This window comes from Malus sylvestris, chromosome 13, assembly GCF_916048215.2.
Source record: "Malus sylvestris chromosome 13, drMalSylv7.2, whole genome shotgun sequence".
NCBI lineage: Eukaryota > Viridiplantae > Streptophyta > Magnoliopsida > Rosales > Rosaceae > Malus > Malus sylvestris.
This window is the reverse complement of record NC_062272.1, coordinates 3,510,239-3,535,701: the sequence shown is the minus strand read 5'-3', so window position 1 is coordinate 3,535,701 and position 25,463 is coordinate 3,510,239. Positions and strand designations below refer to the sequence as shown.

Genomic DNA, 25,463 nt, shown 5'->3' with positions numbered 1-25,463 from the left:
TGTACCTGTTGTGTTAGCCCTAAAGGACTTGGATTGTCTGCCCTCTAATTTTGGTGCCCTCCCCGTGCCCTTCTGTTTTTGTAGTCACGGTTAAGACACGTCAACATTTTATATTACTATTTTTTTTTGTTTTATTATTTTTATAAAAAAATAATATAAAATATTAACGTGGCTTAACAGTGATCACACAAAACAGGAGGGCACGGGGAGGGCAGACAATCCAAGTCCAGCCCTAAAATCTAAATTTTGGGACCAAACAGTAGCTGGAGTTTCAAATAGGGTTTGAGACGTACTTGTTGCCTGCACAGAAAAAGATATACCATCATCATCCATCAAAAGCTTCCTACTCTCTCTCACTCTCTCCCTTTTTACTTCGTCAAATTTTCTTCATCTTGGGGTTGGGGGTTGCTTGGGACACAGTGGTATCATTATCCATGGAGCAAACTGGGGAAGTGATGGGCCAGCTTGCCATTATTTCTGGAGTCTTGGAGGCATTGGATCATAGACAAAGTTATTCAGGTGGTGGGATTTTGTGATCATTTGTCAATTTTGATATATGTAGTGTTAGATTTTTAATTTTAAGTATTTTTATTCAACGATATATTTATATTAAAAATAAAAATTTAGTTCCAATCACTTCTCATAAAATACTATTTGGTCAGAAGTATATTAATGTCAACAAAAAACTTCTCTAGCTAAAAAATAATAATAAATCAATCTTTGGTCAGCAAAAGCTTACAACCTCGACGACGCCGTTTCGTAGTGTTGGTTACCATCCTTCAAAATTGCCGGGAAGCCAACGGCTTCCTTAAACCCTAGCGCCTCCCTCCGCCGCCGTTCCATCATTAAAGCTTGGATTCTGATCCAACATCGAACCAATCTCTGGTCTCTGTCATTTCTATTAGCTTTCCAATTTTCCCAGGAACCAAACAGGGCTCTTGCCTTTTCATGCTTAAACCCTAATCCCCAATTCATCATCACATCCACAAATGGAAGCCCTCACATTTCCTACAAAAATCTCAAATTCTCGCTCCCCTCTCTTGCCTCATCTTCACTAAACCCTCGGCATCCGCTGCAAAGTTCGACGACGAGCTTGCCGCCGCCGCCGTCCCAAATCCTACAAGCACCGTCTCCGAAGTCATTGCCGGCTTGGGAATCTTTGGTTTGAGAAAATTTTTGGGTAATCGTTATTTTAGAACCTGCATCTCGAAGCTGAATCAGTCAGAGGTGGATTTGATTATTGAAAGTTTGAGTCTTGAGAGCCCGGATTTGGCTTTCGGGTTCTTCAATTTTTTGAGGAATGAGTGTGACTTACGGCATTCGAGGATTGCGGAGTTTATCGTGCTCATGTATTAGCGGCGAATAGGCAGTTTCAGGAGTTGCGTTCGGTTGTAAAGCAAATGGTGGATGAAGAAGGTACGGTTTGTAAGTGCTTCTTCTATCATATAGCTTGCAGCTTGGTAAGATTATGTAAGGCAGATAGATTTTCAGGCCGAAATGAGTTATGAGGTTTTGTTGAAGTTATTGAATAGCTCAATTTTTTTATTTTGTTACTTACTTTCTGTGAGCTAGAAGAAAAATGATGGTAGTTGTTTATGCTTGGATTGGTGTTTTAGGCCACATTACCCTATGCATTTAGTCGGTTTTTTCGGTGGGCAATATTTTTCGCATTTTGGGATTTATATATTTGCTGTGATTTGTGAAAGGCCCTGGTTCTGCACCTTCACTTTGTGAGCTGCTCTTGCGTAGATTCAGGGATTGGGACTCAATTAGTGTGGTGTGGGATACGTTGGCGTTTGCTTATTCGAGATCTGAGATGGTTCATGATGCCCTGTCTGTTCTTGCTAAGATGAGAGATTTGAATTTGAAGGTTTCGACATCTACCTATAACTGCCTGTTGCATAATTTGAGGCATACAGATAACATGTGGAATGTTTATAATGAAATAGAAGATACTGGAACTCTGGAGAGTGACTACACTACTTCCATACTTATAGATGGACTGTGCCAGCAATCCGGTCTGCAAGATGCAGTTTCTTTCCTCATGGATGCTGAAAGAACGGAGACTGGGCCTTCTGTTGTTTCTTTCAATACCATCATGTCTTGGTCCTATAAATTGGGTTTTGTGGATGTTGCGAAGTCGTTTTTTTTGTATGATGTTCAAGTATGGACTTGTTCCTGATTTGTACAGTTATAATATTCTGATTCATGGGTTATGTGTAGCAGGTTCATTGGAAGAAGCATTGGAGTTCACCAAAGACATGGAGAGGCATGGGGTACAGCCTGACACGGTAACTTACAACATTCTCTGTAAGGGGTTTCATCTACTTGGTTTGATGAGTGGAGCTCGCAAGGTCATTCAGCAAATGTTGGTTAAGGGGTTGAATCCGGATCATGTTACATATACAATTATGATATGTGGCCACTGCCATGTTGGCAACATTGACGAAGCCCTTAAGTTGCGGAAAGAGATGATTTCAAGAGATTTTCAGTTGAGTGTCATTGTTTACAGTGTACCACTCAGCTGTATGTGTAAAAGTGGACGGGTAGAAGAAGCATTGGGATTGTTGTATGAGATGGAAGCTGTTGGCTTGGAACCAGATCTGACAACATATTCAATCCTCATTCATGGTCTATGCAAGCAAGGAGATGTACAAAGGGCTTGGGAAATATATAGAGAAATGTACAGGAAGAGAATCATTCCTAATTACTCTGCACACCGCGCTATTCTGTTAGGTCTGTGTCAGAAAGGGGATATTTATGAGGCAAGGAAGTATTTTGATCATCTGACGACAAGGGCTGTGACAGAGGATATTGTGCTGTATAATATTATGATGGATGGGTATGTAAAACTAGGTAATGTTGCAGAAGCCATACAATTATATAAACAAATAATTGAGAAGGGAATAAATCCTAGTACTGTCACTTTCAATACTCTTATTCATGGTTTCTGCAAAACTGGGAAACTAGTCGAGGCTCGAAGGATGTTGGATAGCATCGAGCTGCATGGATTGCTACCAAGTCCAGTTAGTTATACTACTCTTATGAATGCTAACTGTGAACAGGGAAACATCAAGGTTATGCTTGAATTACTTCGAGAGATGGAAGCAAAAGCTGTAGAACCAACTCATGTATCTTACACGGTAGGTATTAAAGGACTTTGCAAACAGGGGAAGCTGTGGGATGCTGTTCACTTAGTCGAGAAAATGTATGCTCAGGGCCTAACCCCGGATCAAATCACATATAATACTATCGTCAAATGTTTCTGCAAAGCTCAAGACTTCGAGAAAGCTTTTCAGTTGCACAACGAGATGCTGATGCATAATCTTGAGCCAACTCCTGTTACATATAATTTCCTTATCAATGGTCTTTGTGTATATGGTGGCCTAGAGGATGCTGACAGGCTACTGGTTTCTCTCGATGACGGCAATATCAATTTGACAAAGTTTGCTTATAGCACGTTAATAAAAGCACATTGTGCAAAGGGTGATGTATATAGGGCTGTGGGACTCTTTCTTCTAATGATGGAGAAAGGATTTGAGATCTCCATCAGAGATTATAGTGCTGTAATTAATAGATTGTGCAAAAGGTGTAGGATAACTGAAGCAAAGTACTTTTTCTGTATGATGTTATCTGATGGGATTTTTCCTGATCAAGAACTCTGTGAGGTGATGCTTAATGTTTTCGATCAAGGTGGTGATTTTGATTCAGCAGCGGAACTCCTTGCTGAGATGATCAAATTTGGCTTTCATCCTGATTAATTCCTTGGGAAAGTTATATCTTTTAGCATCGGGCGATTTGACCATTGGGAAAAGCTGTTTACTGGCTCATAAAGAAAGTTCCGTTCACAAGGTATAACATTCTATTAATCTCTCTCCAGTTTCTCACAAAAAGAAAGATAAATTATTTCATATCCATCCAGAAACGAAAATTAAGTCAGAAGATCTTAGGACCCCTTTCCTAGTTCTTGTAAGCATAAACTCTAACAGTTCATCAATCTAAAGAACATGGATACAACCAATTAAATCACAACTCCACTAAACCAATAAATGAACAAAAACACGAGAAAAGCTCGAGAACTTACCTGCAGAATTGGAACCAGATGAAGAAGCCATTGCGACTTCACAGCTTACTGCCTTCTCCTCTTTTACAAATCTCAATGGTTCTTCCAGACAATAGGACTTGGAACTCGATATAATCGTATATTGCAAGAGCAGTGGCATAAGCTTTTATAGCACTCCTTTTGTCATTCCCTATTAGAATAGACTTAGGATTCAGACATCACAATTGATACAACATATCAATCCCAAACATGTTCTATTACCGAGTTCTAATCCCACAAGGATTATTCAGAATCTCACAAAACTTATTCCACAAGGAAACCAAATAAGTTAAGGCTTTTGACCAAGACTTTTCCATATCAATCTTAAACAAAGAACTGATTCCTTCCATAACTCATACTCATAAACTTACAGTTCTTTCATATAACACTAGGTTATTGTTGATTAGCCGTACGAGCCCAATTATAATTCTTATTCATTTCATCATTTTTGTGGGTATTCTAATTGTAAATTGCCAACCAAACCAATTTTATTTTTTTCCAGAGGGCAGCTGAGATTCAATTGCTAAAACAATTTGAGGAGCGGGAAAAGCGTCTCAAACCTTTGCTTTCTTCCTCTTAAACGAACACTCATCCGATTTTCAGGTAATGTTATTGTTCACCCTTCCTTGAGTTATATCCATTATTTTCATTTTCTTGGCACAAACAAATGCAAAGTACATTCAAGAACAATACTGATCAATGACGTTCATTAACTAGATTCTTTTCTACATGGTTATGATTTTTATGACTTAAGCAGAAATCTTAAATTAATTGTTTACTCTCGTTGCAGGTTTACAACTTAGGAGCTAGGATGTTCTTGGTGAAGATAAGGCTTACATAGCTGAAAGTTGAAACCAAGAGTTCTTATACAAGAGTGCCGGCTAACCAGGATGCTTCTACGCATGCAGTCCTGCATTTCAGGTGCGCCCAAGAGTTACTTTAAGATCCTTGTGGAGTCTCGGGAAAATGCTGAAAGAAATGATCCCATCGCTGAAACCAAGAGTTGTCCTAAAAGTAGAAAACTATCTACTGGAGGATTTGTGTGACAATCTTCTCGTTAGTATTTGAAAGATGAATGGGAATCATGTTGCCCCGGTGACAATGAGGGCGGTTGCCTTTCTTTGCATGTAGTAACCCATGTGCGTCTCAGTCTTTCGCCTCATTAACAACCAGCAAGGGGAGGCTAGTTCCCTGAGTTCTTATGGAGGTTAGTTTCTTGAAGAGAGTTTCAAAGAATGCACCACTCCATTTGCTTCTGCTTCTCTTTAATTCTTACTTTCCCATGTTTTCAGGACAATCGAAAGAGACGCGGCTAAGGTGAATTTATCATCGGGCTCTTCTGCCTCATAGGCAAGAACAAAATACCATTCAATGTGATCTGAATAATAATTATTTACTGAAAAGTTAAAGAGTCTCTTGGACTTTGATACGAAATGTATGAAACGGTAATATAAATAATGGTATTCTTTATTGAATAACCATTTTTTATTGGGAACTTTAATGAAAAGCTTCCGGTACTGTTTACTTTAACGAAAAATCACATTTTTACACTAAAAAGTCAATCATGATATTATTCACTTTGCCTTTTATTTTTGTCCTTATCGTTAAAACTCAAAATTTTTAAGTCATTTTCATTAGTTTTTCTTTATTTATTCCCCAAATTCCTATTTATTCTCGAAGCTGCCATTAGCACTCCTCATCGATCTTTTGTGTACTAGTCTATTTTCACCCCATTTTAATTTGGCCTAACTTTTATAATCTTTAAAATTTTTAAATTTTTTAAATTTGACTGCACAATTAATCTCACTTCAGTATTGCTACATCAAAAGTGATTACAAGGAGAATTTATTAATAAAAAAAATACAACATGTTAAGGTGGATATGAAGTCAAACCTTGACCGTTAAAAAGTCATAAAAAAATATGAGATTAATTGTTGTTGTCAACACAGGTTTGATAAACATTTTAATGGAGCAGTCCTGTAAGCCAGATGATTTGGTAAATGTAACAATGCGGTTCATAATGTTGATTACCAATACAACATTGAGTGTGAAACGGGAGAGAGTGTTAGATTATCAATGCCTCCTTTTTTCGAATCTGGTTCTTTTGGGGTTATAGTTGATGGTTGTTTAGCAATTCCATCCATCTCTACTACAGAACCAGACACAAAAGTTTATTCTGTTCCAACTCCTTGCGAATTAAACAATTAAAAAAAATACACAGTTAATAATATGTGGAATCATGGAATTCTTTAAAATTTAATCTAATCGATTATAAATTAGACTTTTTTGTGTTTTAATATATAATTTAACACGTATTCTATTTATAGATAATGTCGTTCCAAACTTTATTTTAGTATTTCTATTAAATAAGGGCATTTTAAGGAATTTTTAACACACATTTATCGTTGTGTTTGGCAACCACGTATACACATTTAAGAAATTTCAAATTTGCAAGAAAGTGAGGTGGGGAAATAAAAAAAAAACAATTAAGAAAGAGTGCAGAGTAGAATTAGAAAGTTGATAATTAATTAGTACATTATTGAAATTAGTATATAATTCTCAATTCATTAATCATCAGTTATTCTTAGGAGGGTGGTGCCTTGGTGAATTGTAGTCCTGACTAAAAGCTACAAAACCTGCATGTTCATGATCATGATCGACTATTTTCTCAGAAAATCGACTTGCAGTAGTACTTTGTCTGCATTCCACATTGCCACATGAAGATTGTCCTTCAAGGTCGGAGCTGTTGGACCTCCGAGTTCCACTTACACCGCCTTCTGCCACTACTTTAACGTCCTTCTCTAACCTCGCTGCTGCCATTTTCCTTCCTCCTATCCTCTTATCCTCCTTAGTTGCAGTAGGAGGACTAACCACTTGATGATGATCAATATCTTCACCCTGTACATATAATATATAAGTTATAATCAATAAATGTATACGACTCTAGGTATTGTTGAGGATAAATTGCAAATCATACAACTAGTATGGCAAATAATACAGTTTGGAGTGCTATTTAATTACATCAAAATGCAAGTCTCAAAAAATACATGTTGTATGTACCTTCAGAATCGAAACATCATTTGGCACAACAGCATTTTCGCCTTCAAATTGTAGAAAATCGAAATGTTATTTCCAATAGTAAGCTAAAACATTCTGTAATGTAATTCAATAATATTACGGAAAAAATGAATGACAATACAGAAGAAGAAGAAGAAAGAAAAGCAGGTACCTAGTTGATGACGGGAATTTGCAGAGATATTCCATATGCTTGCAGCAGAAACAAGCACAAACACCAAGCAATAAGAAAATTCCATAGGACCCAAATCTCAGTCTAAGCAAGAAGAATAAATGGAATGATCTTATGTATTGGCACTTCAGTGAGTCAGTGAATGTGTTAAATCGGCAGGATTTCAAAGAGAGTCAAATGTGTAAACCCAAGTCAAATATATATATAGGTGGCAGCAACACACACACACACACACACACATACATACCCTAAGTCAAGTCAAACTAGCTAGAGGACCTAACTTGGGTTTCCAAAAACGTACCTATTTTATGAATATTTTAATTAGTAATGCTGTGGCCAAGAACACCTATTACAAATACTACATGAAACATCGTGTCAACCCATGTGTATTTTGATCTGGGAACGAAGATATCGAAGCATTTGAGAAGAATTTGATGCGTGTTTTCGAAATTTCAGAAGAAAAAACTAACTGATCGCATATATATATTTTTAATTTCAAGGGGAAATGCATAGTTAGAGGAGAAACGTAGTACCATAACGTGGAACGGAAGCTTCGGACGTTAAAGTGTTTTGTGCTTGTCTGGTGTCTGCCGCCATATACACGTACATCGAAGAACTAGCTTGACCTAATATTTTGCATGCCGAGGTTGGCAAAAGCTAAACCCTAATTCCTCAATTCCATGTCTACATTAATACATGACTTTTGGTAGGCTACTATTCCTAATACCTAGTAACGACTAACAATGAATATATGTTATCAGTTATAATCCAAATCCTTATGTGTTTGGTTGGTGAGAAAATAACTAGGATTGAAAATGATAAATCATTTATTTTCTCATATTTGAAAGTTTAGACTCTAAAATTTGTATGGAAAGGTGTAACAAATGCCAAAACGAAGATGCTTATCAAATTATAACTCTAATTTTCTGCACCAATTTTATCTCTAGTCTCAGTGGTGGAGCTTCATGGAGGGATAGACAAATTTCGGCTCATACTATTTTTTAGTTTTATATTTCTAATATTTCCAATGGGCATTACCTATTTCAATCCCAATGTTAATCAAAACCTCCAGCCTTACATCCAACGTCCTAGCTAGTGGTGTAATAACTGATCACCATGGTCTCACAAAATCATGAGTTTGCATATTCTAAATATTTTAACCATAATTATTGTTTTTTTTTGTTATTTAAATAATGTAACATATGCAGAAAAAAAAAACCCAAAAACACTGCATTGGATCAAATTAAGAGAATAAGAAACATCCATATATATATATATGCGCTGCATTTAGTAGTTTTTTGAATCACTACTCTCTTTGCATATAATTAAGTGCTCGCAAATATGTTCAGAACATATGGACTTGTGTTAGGGTTTAAGAACTAATTAATTAGAATATAATTAAGGTGTTTCATCGATCCAACGAAGTCTTTCACTGGGTGTCCCTCGTCTAAAGTGCAACTCTCATTTGTTTTTAACTTTTACCCTAGGGATAGCAACTCATCAAACAACCTCTAAATATGTAAATTTCTCCAGGGTCGGAATTTGTGCAAAATGTTAAGTGGGTGCATGGTATTTTGCGTATAGCCAGCCACAATCATGTGCTGCATGCCACCAAATTCTATAGCTTTATTCAATGAAACAATATAATTTTTGCATGAATGATATAATTCTCAAACAGTAAAAATTGAAAATTGAAATATAGAATTATAGAACCTTACCGGTTATCAGTTGTTTTTGCTAATGCTATTTACACATCCTTTTTTATCATTTACACATCTTTGTAATTTTTGTCTATTAATCTTCTTCAATTCATTCGATCGGATGACTAGAAATTAAGAGAGATATGTAAAAGTAAAACTGAGTATGCGGATAGAACCACCGTTGCAAGATGCATGGTACAAGCCAGTAGAAAAGGAATTGATGATTTCAACGTTAATTAGGTCTACATTGGTTGAAGAATCATTAAATATTAGATCAAATAATTAGGTACCATGTATCATTGAAATTCATGAATTAAATTTTCGCTTTTCTGTTTATGTGAATCCATGCATTTATGTATTTGCTAATCTTCTAGTCAAGTAAAAAGTTGATTATTGCTAAGGGAGGGAAGAGGGTTCAAAACTATTACAATAATTTAGAGGGTGGAAAGTTTGGAACCCGAGACGCATGAGTGGAAATCCAACACTCTATCTACTAGAATATTGGACCGCATGCAAAATAAAAGTAAATTAAACAAGTGAAAATAGTTTAATTCCTTGCATTTGAAATATTATAACACATATTCTTATGAAGGTGATTTAGTCTTTAAAAGGGTAGGGATTTCACAATTCCGTTTTCTTTTGCACCCTTCTTCTTATTTTTATTTCGTAATTTTCTTTTGATTTATCTAATTTCAAATTTCAAATGCTAGAAAACAGAGAGGTGATTGCATGATGAGAAAAAGAGAATGTAAAAATTACTTGTATTTATCTCGTCAGAAATAAATTATAGCTCAAATAGTTAAAATCATTTACACTTATTCTAATGGGGTGTGCTATCCACACACCCCTTTTTATTTCTCACACACCCCTTTTTAATTTCTATCCATTGATCTCCTTCACTTCATTCGATCCAACGGCCAAAAATTAAAAGGGTATGTGAGAAGTAAAAAGGAGTGTGTGGATATCACATCCCATTCTAATATCGCTTGTATCGGTGATATCCTCATCTTGTTTGTGTTTGGGCTGATGGGCCTCGTTATGCATAGTAGTATTTGGGCCTTGATAGGTGTAAAAGTGAGTTGTGGTAAAAGTAAATAATAGTCCAATATGCAATCATTTGATGTTCCCTCGGCCATCCCCCACCCAGCCACCCACTCATTTTCTTTTGCTTATTTTTCATCAATTACCCCAGAAATTCATCATTCATTTCACTTTTGCATTTTGGCTCTCTCAAATTTTAAGTCGGCTGGGTTGGTCTGCAATGGAAGTCATAAGTTCATAATTAACTGGAATTCTGTGGATTTTTTTAAGAGCAAACATTCAAAATAAATTTTTATTCAAATTAAATATTTCTACCTAAAACATCTCACTCACAAATAATTTTTTATTTTTTTTAAAGAACATATTTGCCAACAATTCATTCATTTCCCATTGCACAATGCTTGATTACTCAAGGATGAGTAGGAACTCCTACTCGAAACTCTACTTGTTTGAATAATAGAGCTTTGTGTTTATAATTAGAACTGTTTATAATATGAATCATTATGTAAAGATCACCACTACAAAAAAATAAATTAAAACTATGGCTGTTTAGTCAATCTATTGTAGCAAATACATAGACGGTTCGTAATGCTTTTACTAATTTCGTTATTCTATTTGTATATAGTTCGATGACCAAACGACCTTAGTTTTAATTAATTTTTTGGAGAGACAATCTTTATAAAGTGATTTATAATATGAACGATTATGATTATAAATACGAAATTTTATAAATCGGCAACAAACAATTTTGAGTATAAACTCCTATTCATCCTTTCAGTAGCCAAATATTATTCTTTCCCATTTATTTCAAAGAAATCAACGTATCACAATCCATTTATTAGTTGTAAAATGGCCTCGTTGATTTTAGTTTTACGAAAATAAATTCAATGGATGATTTTGAGGCAATTGATTTGCAAAAGTTTTGCTCTTTTTTTTTTTTTTTTCTTTTTCCCTTTGATTTTCTTTTTTTGTTGTCCCGTACGATTATCCGACAAGAATTCCTTGCTCTATATCTCTTTGTCGTGCCCTTAAAAACTTTCTCTCTTAAAACAGGAATTAATTCAAACACTTTTATCTCTAAAAACCCAAATGGAAAACCTTTTTTTCCTTTTCAAGAGAATTCAAACACAAATCTTTTAAAGCTGCATGCTTTAAACTCCTATATGATTCAAATATTCTCATAAACTTTACCATGCACTACAATTCTCTCCAGACCGCTTAAATAACACCCTCTGTCAAAAAAATTCAACGGATCAAAAAATGGGGTCTGCAACATCGTCTATGGCTGCAAAGTTTGCATTTTTCCCACCGGACCCTCCGTCATACGACACGTACGTCGACGAACCAACGGGGAAAATGAGGATCTCCGATGTTCTTCCCCGAGACGACGTTGACGTGCTGAGGCTGAGCACAAAAAAAGGGAATGAGATTGTGGCCATGTATGTCAAAAATCCATGTGCTTCACTCACTGTTCTTTACTCCCATGGAAATGCTGCTGATCTTGGTCAGATGTACCACATTTTCACTGAGCTTAGCCTTCATCTGGGTGTCAATCTCATGGGGTCAGTCTATATATATTATATCAGTTTTCATATATTTTTTTCTTCTAATATTTTCCGAAAGAGATTTATATGCAGAATGATTCATTTTTGACATTTAAATTAAATAAATCAATCGAAAATCATCTCGTTGTTTCTAAGTTGCTTATCCAGATTAGTTTTGATTTTTTTTTACTTGTACTATATTTGCAGGTACGATTATTCTGGCTATGGACAATCTTCTGGAAAGGTATAATCTGCCTATAGCTAGCTAGTTCCTATATAAATTTCTGTAACTAAATCAATTGTGTCAAATCCAGTGTTTAACTGAACACGTGTCACTATTTGACATGACCTAATTTGGCATGTTCTGAATCCCGATTATTTCGTAAAAAACTGTTTGTTTACTTCTTTGTTTTGGATTGGGAAAAACAACAGTACCATTAGCAATTTGATGGTCCCAAGTTTATGGATAGATTACTTCCATATCCCGGGGGTGAATCCCCTCTTTTTTTCGCTCGTCAGTTAGGTAGGACTAGTGAGAAAGTGAAAGAGAAGAGGGCACATATCCGGGACACGAGAGGTTATTTCTCCGATTTTGTACCATGTTGATGATAATGTGCCTTTTACTATCAACTAGCCAAGTGAGCAGGACACATATGCAGACATAGAGGCAGCATACAAATGCCTTGAAGAGAAGTACGGTATAAAGGAGGAAGATGTCATTCTGTACGGACAGTCAGTTGGAAGCGGACCTGCTTTGGATTTGGCCGTTCGTTTGCCTAACTTGAGGGCTGTTGTTCTTCACAGTCCAATATTGTCGGGCCTCCGAGTAATGTACCATGTCAAGAAAACATTCTGGTTTGACATTTATAAGGTTTAAACCTCGTACTTTTCCACTTTCATTGAACAAGACCAGATTTTTCGTGGACTGGATTATTGAATTCTGTTATTGAATGTGCTTTGCTTCTGGTGTAGAATATCGATAAGATCCCACTTGTCAGTTGCCCAGTTTTGGTGATTCATGTAAGTCTTCATCTTTATTTCTATGTGGTGATTTTAAATTACTTACAAAGTTACAATATGCATGGATTCCGACTATGGAACAATCGTCTTTTCAATAAAGAACTAATGGAAACTTTTGCTCTAATCCTACCACATCTTTTAGCACTTGAATAGTTGCAGTTTTGGTAATTCATGCGTGTCTTCATCCACTAATTCCTTATAGAACATGCGTTAATCTTTTAATAAAGAACGGACATCCTGCACAAGAGAATTTATGTTTCGACCTTGGAGTTCTCTAACCTAACACATTTCTTGGAATTGAATCCCAAACTCTTTTTGTTAAAATGTTTTAGGGAACTGAAGATGAAGTTGTGGATTCTTCCCATGGAAAACAGTTGTGGGAGCTTTGCAAAGAGAAGTATGAACCTTTGTGGCTCAAAGGAGGCAACCATTGTAACTTGGAACTCTATCCGGAATACTTGAGGCATCTCAGGAAGTTCATATCTGCCATAGAGAAATTACCCCGTCTTCGAAATTCAACAGAACAAAGTGCAGACCAATCAGAGTCTCCTCTGAAGATTGAAGACATCAGGGACAAGGCAAGATCAAGCACTGACTTAAGGGACAAGTCTAGGTCCAGCACCGGGAAGCGAGACAAGTCTAGGCTAAGCACAGACAGTAGAGAGAGATCAAGTACAAGCACTGAAAAGAGAGAAAAGTCAAGAAAGAGCACCGATCGGTCTGGAAAGTTGAGGAGCAGCACAGATCAGTCGGAGAGAGCTAGAAATAGCTTCGACCGGTGAGTTGATTATCGATGAATCTATGTTTTCTTTTCCATTTCGTTTACAGTTTTTGTTAATGCTGACTATTGAAATCCATGGTGGTAGATTGGGAGATATGGTGAGGTCAGTTGGATTGTGTAACGTTGATTGTCTGAAGCAGGCGGCTTTGGAGGCTTGAGTGCTCTCATCCTTCGGATTGCAACTAGTTTATAGAATGCTACATGTTTGGTTGATGGGATGTTTGGCTCAAGGGAACTTGCAACAGCTAATTGAAGCGCCGCTCCTCGTGGGGTTTATCTTTCTAATCCAATCCGATCCTAAGCACCAAACGTTTGACCCTCGAGACTATCCTTGTCTCTTGTGATTTGTTTTCTTCTGAATCGTTGAATGTTTTAACTGCAGAAGTTAAATTATACATTGACCATGTTGGAATCGTTATGTCACTTCACTTGTAGCTATGTTTCAGATTGTCTTGGTTGAAAGAGTTGAGTTGACAAAAGGTGGGGGAGAGTTGCCACAAGACAGTAGAAGCAAAGCATATAATGATAAGCATTGAACTTTGTGGTCATTGTCTGACCAAAAACTAATTAGACCATAGAGTTTTTACTTCTCAGCTCTTTAACTTAAATTGGTATTTAATTGCTAATACAATCAAACAAGCGACTAATAGCTCAATTTATTAAAAATATTCACTTCCGCATTCCCGTTTGATTCTCCTCTTCCCTAAAATTACTTGTATCAAAAGAACAAAATTGCAAGTACGTATACAAGACAAGGCCGATTGGCGACTATTTTTGGATTTTGGTCATGCTATAGAAATTAGTGGTCCTTGAAAAGGTTTTACTTGGTAAACTCTGGTCTTATATTGGGATTCGACATTGGAATTTTGACCTAGCGCTGGTGAATTGCATGATGACGGCTAAAGAAGGTTGAAATAGCTCTGTGAGTATTTTCCGTCTCTAGAAGAATGGACTGCCGTGGCGAAATCACCATCGAGCCCTTTTTCAAAGTGAAAGAAAAATGGAAAATGCAGAAGATAAAGTTGAAGGTGAAATGGCGGATAATATCTAGGCCTCACAAACTCCACAGAAGAAAACTCGGAGTCCAAACAAAACGTAAAAGTAAAACCTCCAAAGTGTTGTACTTTCTAGAACACTCCACTCTCCCTACTTAAGACCTGATAAACCCTCGCAACTCACAAAAGGGTTTTGCCACTTGAAGACAGTGTTTGGCACAACGGAATTATCGACCCCACCCCCAACCCAACTACTTCCGTGAGGTTTAGGGTTCAATGGCTCCAGTTATGAGCAGAAGCTTGGCCACTGCTTCTCTGGCTTCGCTTCCTTCTTCGTCTCCCTTCGCACTCAGAAACCCCAGCAGGGCCTTGAACCTCAGATTCTCAGAAGCGCTTTTTTGCCGCAGAATGGACTCCGAAAGGCCTTCTCTTGCATCGGATTGAAGTGGAAGGTTGAGAGCAGGAACAGACGAGTGTCCTTCCGCTGCGGCGCGGCGGTTGCCGAGAAGGAGGAGGCCACCGATGCCCCCGGTGAGAAATTTGAGTACCAGGCCGAGGTGGGTTTCTCTTTGTTTCTATAAATTTTCGGTCTTTTTGTGTTGTTTCGCCATTGAGCTCTGCAATTTCCAATTTTTGTAGAATTTTATGTATTTTTCTGTTTATTCACGATGAAAACGGATTCCTGTGCTTTAAATTATGGGTATTTGGCATTGCTTTCGACAGAAAATGAGTATAATGATTGCTTATTGTTTCCATATTCGTTATGGCGAGGTTTCGGTTTTTGGTGTATGAGTTTTGGAATTGAAAGTTGAAGAGTTTGAAATTATTTGCAGGTATCTCGGCTTATGGATTTGATAGTTCATAGTCTATACAGCGACAAGGAGGTGTTCCTTAGGGAGCTTGTGAGGTGAGCTTGCATTTCCCTAAACTTCAATCAAACTTCTTTTGGTGACTCATGGCCTATAGGGTATGCTCGTTCTTCTTGTATACTTTGCTCACTAGTTTGTTCTTTGAACTTTTCGATAGCAGAAAAATTAGATTAGGATTTGATTTGATTGAGTAATATGCTCGTTATGATTTGTTTTATATGTACATGTTTATTTGACGAATTTGTTGACCCTATTTTGTTTTCCTGTTCCAGTAATGCTAGTGATGTTTTGGACAAGTTGAGATTTTTGAGTGTGACAGAGCCCTCTCTCTGCTTGGAGATGCTGCTGAGCTACAGATTCGCATCAAACCTGATCCAGACAATGGGACTATCACTATATTGTATGTTGTTTCTAAATCTTTGCTTCATTTCTGTCCCTGGATGGATTAGTTGAGTTATTGAAATCTGATTCTCCGACTTTTAGGGATACTGGTATTGGAATTACAAAAGAGGAACTCATTGACTGCCTTGGAACCATTGCCCAGAGTGGTACTTCAAAGTTTTTGAAGGCTCTGAAGGTTTCTCTCTCTCTCTCTCTTGAATGCAGTAATTTTCATCTTTTTATTTCTATGTGAACATTTTTGAGTTCTTTGATCTTTTTGAATCTTAGTTTTTCAGCCTTGTATTTTTGTAGGAAAACAAGGATCTTGGTGCAGACAATGGCTTGATTGGTCAATTTGGTGTTGGTTTCTATTCTGCTTTTCTTGTTGCTGAGAAGGTGCATTATGATTTAACACTTATTTTATACCTTGTTTCAGCTCTCTGCTTGTAGCTACGCTTTTAATATGGGCTGCTGTGTTGCTAATTTTCTTGTATATATTATGTAAAATCAGGTTGTTGTCTCTACAAAAAGCCCAAGGTCAGATAAGCAGTATGTTTGGGAAGCAGCAGCTGACAGTAGCTCTTATGTTATTAAGGAAGAAACTAATCCGGAAAATCTCATACAGCGGGGAACACAGATAACCCTCTATTTAAGGGTAGGTACCACTTACCCTTCACTTTATTTATCATTTCATGGCATTTGTTTGTTTGCATGGGACTCTCCTCATTTTTCTGGTCATTGAAGTTATTGTAGCTATTGCTGGTGTTGACAGATTATAGTCATTATTATTTGCTACTTGCTAGTTACTTATATTCTGATTTCTTTTTGAGAAGTTAAATAAATTTGGAGAGCTATCTTTATTTCAAATTTCTCCTTGCAGCCGGATGACAAGTATGAATTCTCAGAGCCAGCCCAGATCGAGGGTTTAGTGAAGAATTACTCACAGTTTGTTTCCTTTCCCATCTATACATGGCAAGAAAAATCAAGGACAGTGGAGGTGAGGATTTCATTTTCTGCTTTTACAAACCATTTTCCCTCTAGATGGCTGGTTTTGGAGGGATTGATAGAATTCAATTTCTTCATGTGATTGGTCTTTTCCTTAATGGTTGCACTGTTACTTTTACCAGTCTAAGGTGCACGCGAAGTGGTAACCAGAAAATATCGTTACCATAATGTTACTATCTGAATAAGTAGTCTTCTGTCTATATGCTATTCTAAAGCTTATGGTTCTAACCTTAAAAGTATCTGTTCTAATAATGATGAAGCAGTTATCACTTTTACCAGTCCTCATTGTGTGGGAACTTTGGCAGGTGGAAGAGGAGGAAGAACCAAAAGAAGGAGGAGAACCAAAACCAGAGGTAACTTCTACATAGGATTCGTAATTCTGTGAAATGTTGTTCATGCTTGTTACCAGGGTGAGAAGAAAAAGAAGACAAAAACTGAGAAGTATTGGGATTGGGAATTAGCCAATGAAACAAAGCCTATATGGGTGAGTACCATGCGTTAAAGCTGTAATGTATTAATGTCATGGTATATGTATTTAGCTTCAGTGCGATCTATTTGTTTAATGTGCATATATTTTCCTGTTATATCCTCTCTTAAAAAAAGAAAATTGTTTTGTTTTTCTGCAGATGCGGTGTGCAAAGGAAGTTCAAAAAGAGGAGTATCAAGAATTTTACAAGAAAACTTTTAATGAGTTCCTGGATCCACTTGGATACACTCACTTCACCACTGAGGTACTGAAATGACTCCCCCTCCGCTGTCTTATTCTAATTTGGTTGAAGTAGAAAATGTATCGGTTTTGGAGTTTAACTTGACTCTGAAATCTGCGCAGGATGAGGTGGAGTTCAGGAGTGTTCTTTATATTCCTGGAATGGGGCCTCTTAACAATGAGGATGTTGTAAATCCAAAAACAAAGAATATACGTTTGTGTGTGAAGCGGGTATTTATCTCAGATGATTTTGATGGCGAACTGGTAAGTTCGACATGTTGGAATCCATGGGCTCCATCTGCTCTCGAGGTAAGTACCTTCGACTCATTCAATGGTTACTCGAGCCAGTAGATCTAATCCGAAATATGCTTTTGCTACTACTGTTGATCACGACTTCGTTGAGCCTACATGTTTTAGTCAGGCTAATAAGGTTTCAGAATGGCGCACAGCAATGGCTGACGAGTTCAATGCTCTTCAAAGGAATGGCACGTGGTCTTTGGTGCTGTTACAACCCAATATGAATATTCTTCCCAACAAATGGGTTTACAAAATCAAGCGCCGTTTTGATGTTTCAATAGAGGGTTACAAGGCACGGTTAGTGACTTTGTTGGCTTTGTTCTATTATCTTTCAAACCCTTGATGACGTGCTAGCCAATTTCGACACCAGCCTTGGTATCCCTTACAGCTTTTTGCTCAGTGATATCGTTCGCATCAGCCATGCCCTCCACCTCATGCTTGTTTTTCCCGGTATTTTCCATCCACTGCGACTCAACTTGAATGACCTCCTCTCTCCTTCGTCTAGGCCTCTGGTTTCCCATTTTTGTGGGATTACATTAAGCACCATCGGACTAATTTCTCTCGTCTTCTTGGGCGCAAATTTTATTCCCAGCATCTGTGATGTTTTCCAGTTCTCTGGAGCGACCGCTACAGTCTGCATTGGATTCATCTTTCCTGCTGCCATTGCTCTAAGGTGAGTTATGTGACATTCAATTGTTTTCATTTTCAAGTTCAGCAAGCACGTGTGCGCGCGTGCAAACTAATGTACATTCGATATCAAAATTCTGTGATTCAGGGATGGCATAGCAACGATGAAGGACAAGATCTTATCTGTTTTCATGATCGCTCTTGCTGTGTTTTCGAATTTGATAGAGATATACATCGATGCTACTGCCCTTTTCAAACAGAAGGTGTCCATTAATGCATGGTTTTATATTGTTCAGAGGCTATTGTTAGATGAATATCCTATACTATACCTGTAGAGCATTGTCATTTGAAAACCCCAGTAAACACTCAAGTTTTCCGGGGAGATATATATATGTAAAACAAAGCGAATTCTATATCGTCTGTGATAAAAATGAAAATTGAGGGACAATATCGGTGTGATAAGAAATGAGTCGCCAGCCCGTCGCTCTGCTTTGAACTTACGTTGCTTTAATGCATAATGTTGAAGATCTCAAACAAAAACAAAACAGTATTTGTATATCCAGTACAACCTATGTAATTTCCTGTGTAAATTTCAAATAAAATCATATGAATTCTGCTTCAAAATTCAGCGAGCAAGAATCAACAATCATTACATGAACTTATTTTACATTTCCTGTTGAAATGAATCGTAACGAAACAAAAATTTACAAACACAAGTGACGTCCACAATGTTCGTCTATCGTTGTTTTCCTATCAACTTTTGGTGATTTAATTTTTCTTTGATGTACTTTCATGGGGATAAGGCTAGCCGACATTCACCTCTCCCAGACCCTGCATAAAGCAGGAGCCTTGTGCACTGGGTACGACCTTTACTTCCATGGGGATGTCTTAATTTTCTCGAATGCTGCTTGGTGACCATCATATTTCCCCAATCCTTTCAAAACAGTGGATGCAGAAGACGGCCAAGCCCGGTGGGATATCTCCAACTAATTGGTGAAGATAGCCTTTCTCGACATATGTACACGTACGGGCAGCAAATTGATAGCAGCAGCCGAACATGAAGTTTTTTTTTTTTTTTTTGTTCTCATCGGAGCTCGCTCTCCTTGACCATCTCACGCCCTTGAATGAGAGAAAATAAATAAAATTTCATCACCTTGTGATTGAATGAATTGGGGAACTCAAGCAACCAAGAAGGGCACCTCCGCCTAACAATCATCTCGATCAGACTAGTTGAAGAAATAGGGAGATTCGAGAACATCTCTGAGATCGAAGTCTCCACGATCCGGTAATGGCGGAAAAGTCAAGTTGGGGAAAGACTCTTGAAAACTCTCCAACAACTGTAGACATAGAAGTAACAAATTAAATAGGCAACAGAACATGGGAATCCAGTCAGAAAACGCCAACGATGTGTATTTTTACGTATTTTCACCAGGCAAACAAATATCGGCATCATCAAAGATACTCACATTCTCCAGTATAGGTGCCTCGTAGAGTTCAACAAACTTCTCCCTTAGTATCCTATTCATTTCGTCAACATCACATGCATGCGTCCAATATGAATCATGCACTCCTGCAATCATTAGCAGCACATGTAAATGTACTACCCTATACAAGAGAGCAAAAGACAATAGGAAATAAAAATCCAGTAGAAACCTGCAAAATTTAAGCCTGCTTTCTTGCAGGCAACAGCAGTCATCATCATGTGGGAACCGTCAAGGGAGTGAACAAAATTTGGGGGAAAGGCTGTCCTCTGCCGTTTAACCATGACCTTGTCAGTTTCTCTTTGTAACGTCAACACCTGAAGGGAAGTCTTAATCTGCATTTTCAAAGCAGCACCTTATTTACATGCTTGCCTTAAAACGAACAACTCTTTTGAGTCTTTATTTTTATTTTTAGAAGAGATGATAACTCTGAGTCTTTTTGTTATTAAGTAAAATATATAGCCATATTGGAAGTTGTAAGAGGTTGTTAAGAATATTACAAGATGCCTTCCTAATTGTCGGTAGGGTTGTACAACGGGAAGTCCAAGGGGAGTGGTCCACCGAACTGGATGATTCTCCGAAGCTATCACCTATTTTTGTTCAAATATCGCTGTCAGGACTAGTATGAGAACAATACGGACTTAGTTAAAGGCGTGATATTATCAAACATAGAATCCACATCTATCCCTTGTGCAAGTGCTTAGCTTTTGAAGCAATTAACAGTTACACCATTCACACATCTTATGAAGAACAAATAGACAACAAAGTAGATGAAACAGACCTTTGCACATTCACCGAGCCAGCTCATAATACTTCTTGCAGCTTCAAACATCTCTCCTAGTGCAGTCAAGGTGGTCTGCTCAGAGAGTAAAATAATCAATAGACTTACACAGACACATTGGACACAGAAACACAATAGTTTTATCCACTTACCCTTGCAGCATAGCAAGCTGCAGCAAACAGCGCCGAGTCATCAGCTATGTTACCACGCTCTTTTAATCTCCTCTTAATTTGATCACGTGCACCAACATAAGTAACGCCATATACAGACGTCATAACTGTCTGCTTCACCAATTTACGATCCACCTAAAATTTCCCATCACAAAAGCCAAACATTAGAAACATCATATTAAGCAGCAGCAAAGAGCAGAGCTCAAGTAAATTCTTTTCTTTACAAAGCAAGCCAAATAATTTGTTTGCAACCTTATTGTGCTGCCAAGTCATAAATACTGGGAAAATTCTACAAAATTTGTAACGTTTTTGCAAACTATTTCAGCTTCATTATCCAATGAAAAGGTTCGCACAGATCCACTTTTGCAAGATATTAACCTGATTGACTAAAAGCCTAGCATGCAATGCATTTGGATTAGTGGCAGGATCTTTTTCTGCATCGCTCCGCATTATATCGAGTACCCTGCATAGGCACAAAAATTTCACCGAGACGAATTAATAAGAATGATATCAATTATCAGTGGTAAATTTCAAGGGAAATAACCAAATTGTAATCCTTTTCTGAGAACAGATATTTTTAGGGAATGAATCAGGTTGCTTACTCCTCTAGGTTTTTCATCTTTAAAAATGCAACAACACCCAAAAAATGTATGTTTGGCCTCCAATTCATCTCAGAGAGTAATAGTTACCTGGCAGCAATTCCTGAGTAAACATCTGCAGGTTTTTCTCCCCCCACAAGATTAACAGCAGCAGCTCCGAGCTAAAAAAAACAAAGAAAGAGATGAGCAGTTTGATCAACAAAACAAGAACTCACACAAGCAGTTGAGGTATAAAGTATAATTGCTCTGTAAAGAATATTGAACCTTATTTAACATTTAAAATTAAAAAGGCTCATTACCTTGTCCCTTCCAAGAGCAGCATAATGTTGTAAACCATTACATGAACCATCCTTGCAACGCAAAAAGAGAACTGAGATCAATATTGGTTACAAAACCATCTGTACCAAATCACTAAATATTGTTTGTAAGTTTTTATGATATTAAAATTCCGAGAGAAAAATTACCTGGTGGACAGGCATATATGAAACAGTAGTCTCTGGAGAGGGGCTTCTCAATGCTTCAGCGAGATTAATGCATGCTGCCAAGCATTGGAAAGGATCCTCCGCACCCAACCACCAGCGCCTCCCTTCAAGAGATCTGTCTGCCGAATCAAAAATTTCGTCCACATGATTCTCAGTAAATGCTACTCGTCCATCAAAGGAGAGTTTGTCCACACCACCAGCATATAAATTTGCCAAATGTATCTTCAACCACCGTAAGCCTGACTTTCCAAGACGCCGTCCCTCTGAAAACTCCAGGATGCCTCGGCACATATCGGAACCAAGATGGTTTAGATATGGGTGCATGGGGTAAGCACGACCACGAAAATCGAGGTTGTGTGGGTAGTAGAAGCCTTCCTCATCCTTCATTTTTCGAGATACCTGTTCCCATTCAGTGAAACTTACTTAATATCAGAGTATCCAAGAGCGCTGCATTATTTAACTTAACGAGAATGATTCTTACAGCAAGTTTGAGTTCTATATCACACCGCTGTGAGTGTCTCTCACTATTCTCCTTCTTTGCATCTTTAACTTTCCACTTCCATTTTTTGATTTCTGTCTCATCCTCTGTGTCCGGTTCTTCAGGCAATGGAACCTTTTTAAAGCAGGAAGAAAAATGAAGATTATTTATTGATAAAACCAGTAGTACCAACTACCAAGATGCTGAATTAAATGTTAATGCCACATTGCAGCAAAGCTGTATAGTTTCAGTCAAAACATGGACGTACGAAAAACCAAATCCAGTTAAGAGTAACCCACATCTTCACGGTCAACCAAGTCAGCAAGATGGCCTCCGTTAGCCCATATCCTATCTATTACACCAAGTACCCGTTTGTTCACCCTCCATTTGGTACTTCCAAGAGTATCCAGGGCCTAAATACAGAGAACAATCAAGAGATTAGGGGAAGAACTAATAAGTACAAGTGAGAACCCTCACACTGGAGGAAACATTTAAGGGATGTTTCTGATGAATTAAAGCTTGTGCATGAATTCTAAAGGCAGGAGCAGATACAGTGCACAAACTAAAAGTAACAGTTCCTGCGGATTTCAAACCTCAAATACAGGTTCTAATTGCGTCCTAGGTGTCCTTTTAACAACTTGACGTTGTTGTTTCGCTCCATGAGTTCGCATAACATAGGATGGTAAGAATAAATATGCGCCTCTGTCGTACCTGCCAAAGTATACGAACAGGCAATAAGAGTCGGCTAAAAACCCGCAAAGTGCTTAATCTAGCTAATTTGAAACTACGAAGTCCAACTAATCTAAACACTACATACCCTGTCCAGTTGATAGGGGGTACCAACATAGGCATATAAGGAATGACCATGTGCCTTGCCTGCTCGGACAGAACAGAAATCAGTAGAGTTTCACTCAGGTATAAATACATTTGTAAAAATACTCTTGTAAGTTGCAAGAACAAAAACGGATAAAAAAGCAAACTAGAATCATGAGCATGAGCCAAATCAGCTTTAAATTTGTTCTACTTACAGTTTTCTCCATGCCTTTGTGAACTAATGGGTCGCATTCTATCATACCATATCTCCTACTAGTCTTCCTATTACAAGAAACCCACAGAAGTATAAGAATATAGACACTGGTGGAGAGCTAGATAGACACAAGACAAAGAGAGGGTTTAAGTAAAACAAAGATCCAACATTTCTTACTGTGTGTCTTTAGTGACAGTCTTAAGAACATGTACAAATGCAGGGCGTATATCGAGTGAAGCATCTCCTGATTGATCAACCGGAGGTTGTATATAAGCTGTGTCCATCAACAACTGTATCAATCGACAGCCAACCTGGCAAGTACAAGGACCAAGATAATATAGCAACAACAATAACAAGACAGTTTGCATATTTAAATCTATAAGCATCACAAACCTTAACATGGGCTTCCTGACCCCATGGCTTCAAGTCTTCTTGTTCCTTCACAATCTCCCTTACTTGCTTCATTTTCTGCTTTTTTATCAGTTTGTTAACCTTTTTCCTAAGTCTCTCTTTTTCTTTGGTCAATTTCTCTTGCTCGCTGATCGTTAGTTTCTCTTGTTCAATGGCCACAGGATCAGATTCATCTTCAGGCTTCTTATCAGTAAGGTTCTTCTTCTTCTTTGTCTTCTCCAAAAACCTGTGTATCCTAACCTGATACACATGATTACTATATTTAACTCCTAAGATGTTCAAAGCCAACGATAAATGGAAAATGGAATGTCAACATTATTTCACTGGATGCTGAAAGAAGCATTACTACCTCATGAGAAAAGCCTTCAACTAGTCATGAAGGCATGAGACATCAAGGGACTCAGTTTTATACATTACAAATATACTCCTAGAAACCGAAGTTCACGTTTGTGTGAACACAGGGAGTTTAAGTTTCTACCAAACCGAACAAACTGATAGTTGATCACTAACTAAAATCTGAGCCAAAATGAATGTTCAAAGTACCGGCAGCTTAGGAACCAAAATCAAATTCAGCACAGCTATAAAATTTACCAAATAAGAAAATAGTGAGCTCGCATACCTCATTCTCAATGGCTTCACCTATCGCACAAGCAGCTTGGACTACCCTGACACTCCCTACTCCGCCATTATTTGTCATCAACAGCCCCATCAACTTGTGCATTGTGATAACCGCCATCTTATCAGCCGGTAAGTGATCAAAATACGGAGCATGACTCGCTCGACTGTTCGGTTGTCTGCAGGCCTCTTGGTCCTCTGCAATGGCGTTTCGTAAAGGCTCAAACCAGCCAAGAAACAATGACTTAATGTATGGCAAATTGGGTGCAAGCTTCTGCTCACACATGTCCACTAAAAGCTCTTGGTACTCATTGGCCGCCTCCTCCCACGCCTCGGTCTCCAGCTTTATTTGCCTCTTCCGGAGGAGATTGTACTTCCCTACTCCCATACCACCCACCACTTTCTTCGTCTGCTTGAAATGGGACTCCACCTTGTTGTTCTCTCTGATCAAATCCTCCAACAATTCCTGAATTTCTTCAGACCCTGACGAGTCTTCCTCCCCATCCGTCGAAGCAATGGCCTCGGCGGCACTGGCATAGCCTCTGGCATAGCTACAAAACCCAGAAACGGCATGAGAGTAACTCGGATTCATCAAACTGCATCTACCCAATTCGTCCTTCTGGGAAGCTTTATCGCCAATTTGTGGAAAACCCATCACCAAAAACCTATTGTTTGCGCAGTTCCGGGCCTCGAAATGCCTGGTTTTCTCGAGAAAGCTCGATTCTTGATAAAATTTCACCGAAGAAGAAGTAGCAGAACCCAAATGAAACTGTGAGGAAAGATTTTCCTTTCTGGAAGCAACCTTTTTGGCGAAGTTTCTCCACATAATTCCCAGTGAATACTGCAAACTAATCAATCAAAGTTGCAGGAGATGAAAGATTACGGGACATCACATGAAAAATCTTCAACTATCGGAGTAGCAGAAAATTGGGAGCTTAAAAAAAAAATACAAAATTTAGTGATAAAAATAAAAGTTATATAAATGAACCGGAAAACTGGGATCTCTAGGAGGTGGGTGGCGGGAGGAAGGAGGAGTGACTGGGTGAGTGGCCGCCTTTAAAACCCTGCTTAAACCTACGTTCTCTCTGCGTTTGATAAAGCCGT

General features: G+C 38.0%; 4 protein-coding genes and 2 pseudogenes across 4 annotated transcripts; 4 read left to right on the top strand and 2 right to left on the bottom strand.

Moving 5' to 3' along the window:
• Positions 1-963: 963 nt before the first annotated feature.
• Positions 964-5,609, top strand: LOC126596763 (putative pentatricopeptide repeat-containing protein At1g13630; annotated as a pseudogene).
• A 1,002-nt stretch (positions 5,610-6,611) lies between these two features.
• Positions 6,612-7,500, bottom strand: LOC126594940 (uncharacterized). Its single transcript, XM_050261218.1, has 3 exons — positions 7,332-7,500; positions 7,163-7,203; positions 6,612-7,000 (listed from the first exon to the last, which is right to left on the bottom strand). Exons 1-3 carry the CDS (start codon positions 7,414-7,416, stop codon positions 6,677-6,679), a joined length of 450 nt encoding a protein of 149 aa, XP_050117175.1. The 5' UTR covers positions 7,417-7,500; the 3' UTR covers positions 6,612-6,676.
• A 3,655-nt stretch (positions 7,501-11,155) lies between these two features.
• Positions 11,156-13,873, top strand: LOC126594938 (uncharacterized). The gene is made up of 6 exons (XM_050261216.1): positions 11,156-11,652; positions 11,842-11,878; positions 12,269-12,505; positions 12,607-12,654; positions 12,987-13,432; positions 13,521-13,873. The coding sequence occupies exons 1-6, from the start codon at positions 11,351-11,353 to the stop codon at positions 13,591-13,593; spliced, it is 1,143 nt and encodes a 380-aa protein (XP_050117173.1). The 5' UTR covers positions 11,156-11,350; the 3' UTR covers positions 13,594-13,873.
• A 634-nt stretch (positions 13,874-14,507) lies between these two features.
• Positions 14,508-18,610, top strand: LOC126594937 (heat shock protein 90-5, chloroplastic-like; annotated as a pseudogene).
• LOC126594939 (amino acid transporter AVT6B-like) lies at positions 18,123-18,763 on the top strand. Its single transcript, XM_050261217.1, has 2 exons — positions 18,123-18,361; positions 18,464-18,763. The coding sequence occupies exons 1-2, from the start codon at positions 18,123-18,125 to the stop codon at positions 18,648-18,650; spliced, it is 426 nt and encodes a 141-aa protein (XP_050117174.1). The 3' UTR covers positions 18,651-18,763.
• A 126-nt stretch (positions 18,764-18,889) lies between these two features.
• Positions 18,890-25,442, bottom strand: LOC126594936 (DNA-directed RNA polymerase 1, mitochondrial-like). The gene is made up of 18 exons (XM_050261214.1): positions 24,364-25,442; positions 23,727-23,984; positions 23,511-23,644; positions 23,335-23,401; positions 23,124-23,182; positions 22,900-23,017; positions 22,606-22,719; positions 22,310-22,441; positions 21,811-22,227; positions 21,646-21,696; positions 21,437-21,507; positions 21,126-21,210; positions 20,730-20,882; positions 20,578-20,652; positions 20,297-20,386; positions 19,969-20,131; positions 19,782-19,885; positions 18,890-19,652 (listed from the first exon to the last, which is right to left on the bottom strand). The coding sequence occupies exons 1-18, from the start codon at positions 25,183-25,185 to the stop codon at positions 19,542-19,544; spliced, it is 3,024 nt and encodes a 1,007-aa protein (XP_050117171.1). The 5' UTR covers positions 25,186-25,442; the 3' UTR covers positions 18,890-19,541.
• Positions 25,443-25,463: the final 21 nt, after the last annotated feature.

Bases quoted from the DNA above. Each gene is read 5' to 3' on its own strand.
- LOC126594940 (XM_050261218.1), bottom strand. From the start codon at position 7,416: ATGGAATTTTCTTATTGCTTGGTGTTTGTGCTTGTTTCTGCTGCAAGC. The intron at 7,204-7,331 runs GTACCTGCTTTT...TACAATTTGAAG, and splicing joins AAATTCCCGTCATCAACTAG to GCGAAAATGCTGTTGTGCCA. The intron at 7,001-7,162 runs GTACATACAACA...TTATATGTACAG, and splicing joins ATGATGTTTCGATTCTGAAG to GGTGAAGATATTGATCATCA.
- LOC126594938 (XM_050261216.1), top strand. From the start codon at position 11,351: ATGGGGTCTGCAACATCGTCTATGGCTGCAAAGTTTGCATTTTTCCCA. The intron at 11,653-11,841 runs GTCAGTCTATAT...CTATATTTGCAG, and splicing joins CTGGGTGTCAATCTCATGGG to GTACGATTATTCTGGCTATG. The intron at 12,655-12,986 runs GTAAGTCTTCAT...AAAATGTTTTAG, and splicing joins GCCCAGTTTTGGTGATTCAT to GGAACTGAAGATGAAGTTGT.
- LOC126594939 (XM_050261217.1), top strand. From the start codon at position 18,123: ATGCTTGTTTTTCCCGGTATTTTCCATCCACTGCGACTCAACTTGAAT. The intron at 18,362-18,463 runs GTGAGTTATGTG...TCTGTGATTCAG, and splicing joins CCTGCTGCCATTGCTCTAAG to GGATGGCATAGCAACGATGA.
- LOC126594936 (XM_050261214.1), bottom strand. From the start codon at position 25,185: ATGTGGAGAAACTTCGCCAAAAAGGTTGCTTCCAGAAAGGAAAATCTT. The intron at 22,228-22,309 runs GTAAGAATCATT...GAATGGGAACAG, and splicing joins ATATAGAACTCAAACTTGCT to GTATCTCGAAAAATGAAGGA. The intron at 20,132-20,296 runs GTAATATTCTTA...TTGAAAATGCAG, and splicing joins GACAATTAGGAAGGCATCTT to ATTAAGACTTCCCTTCAGGT.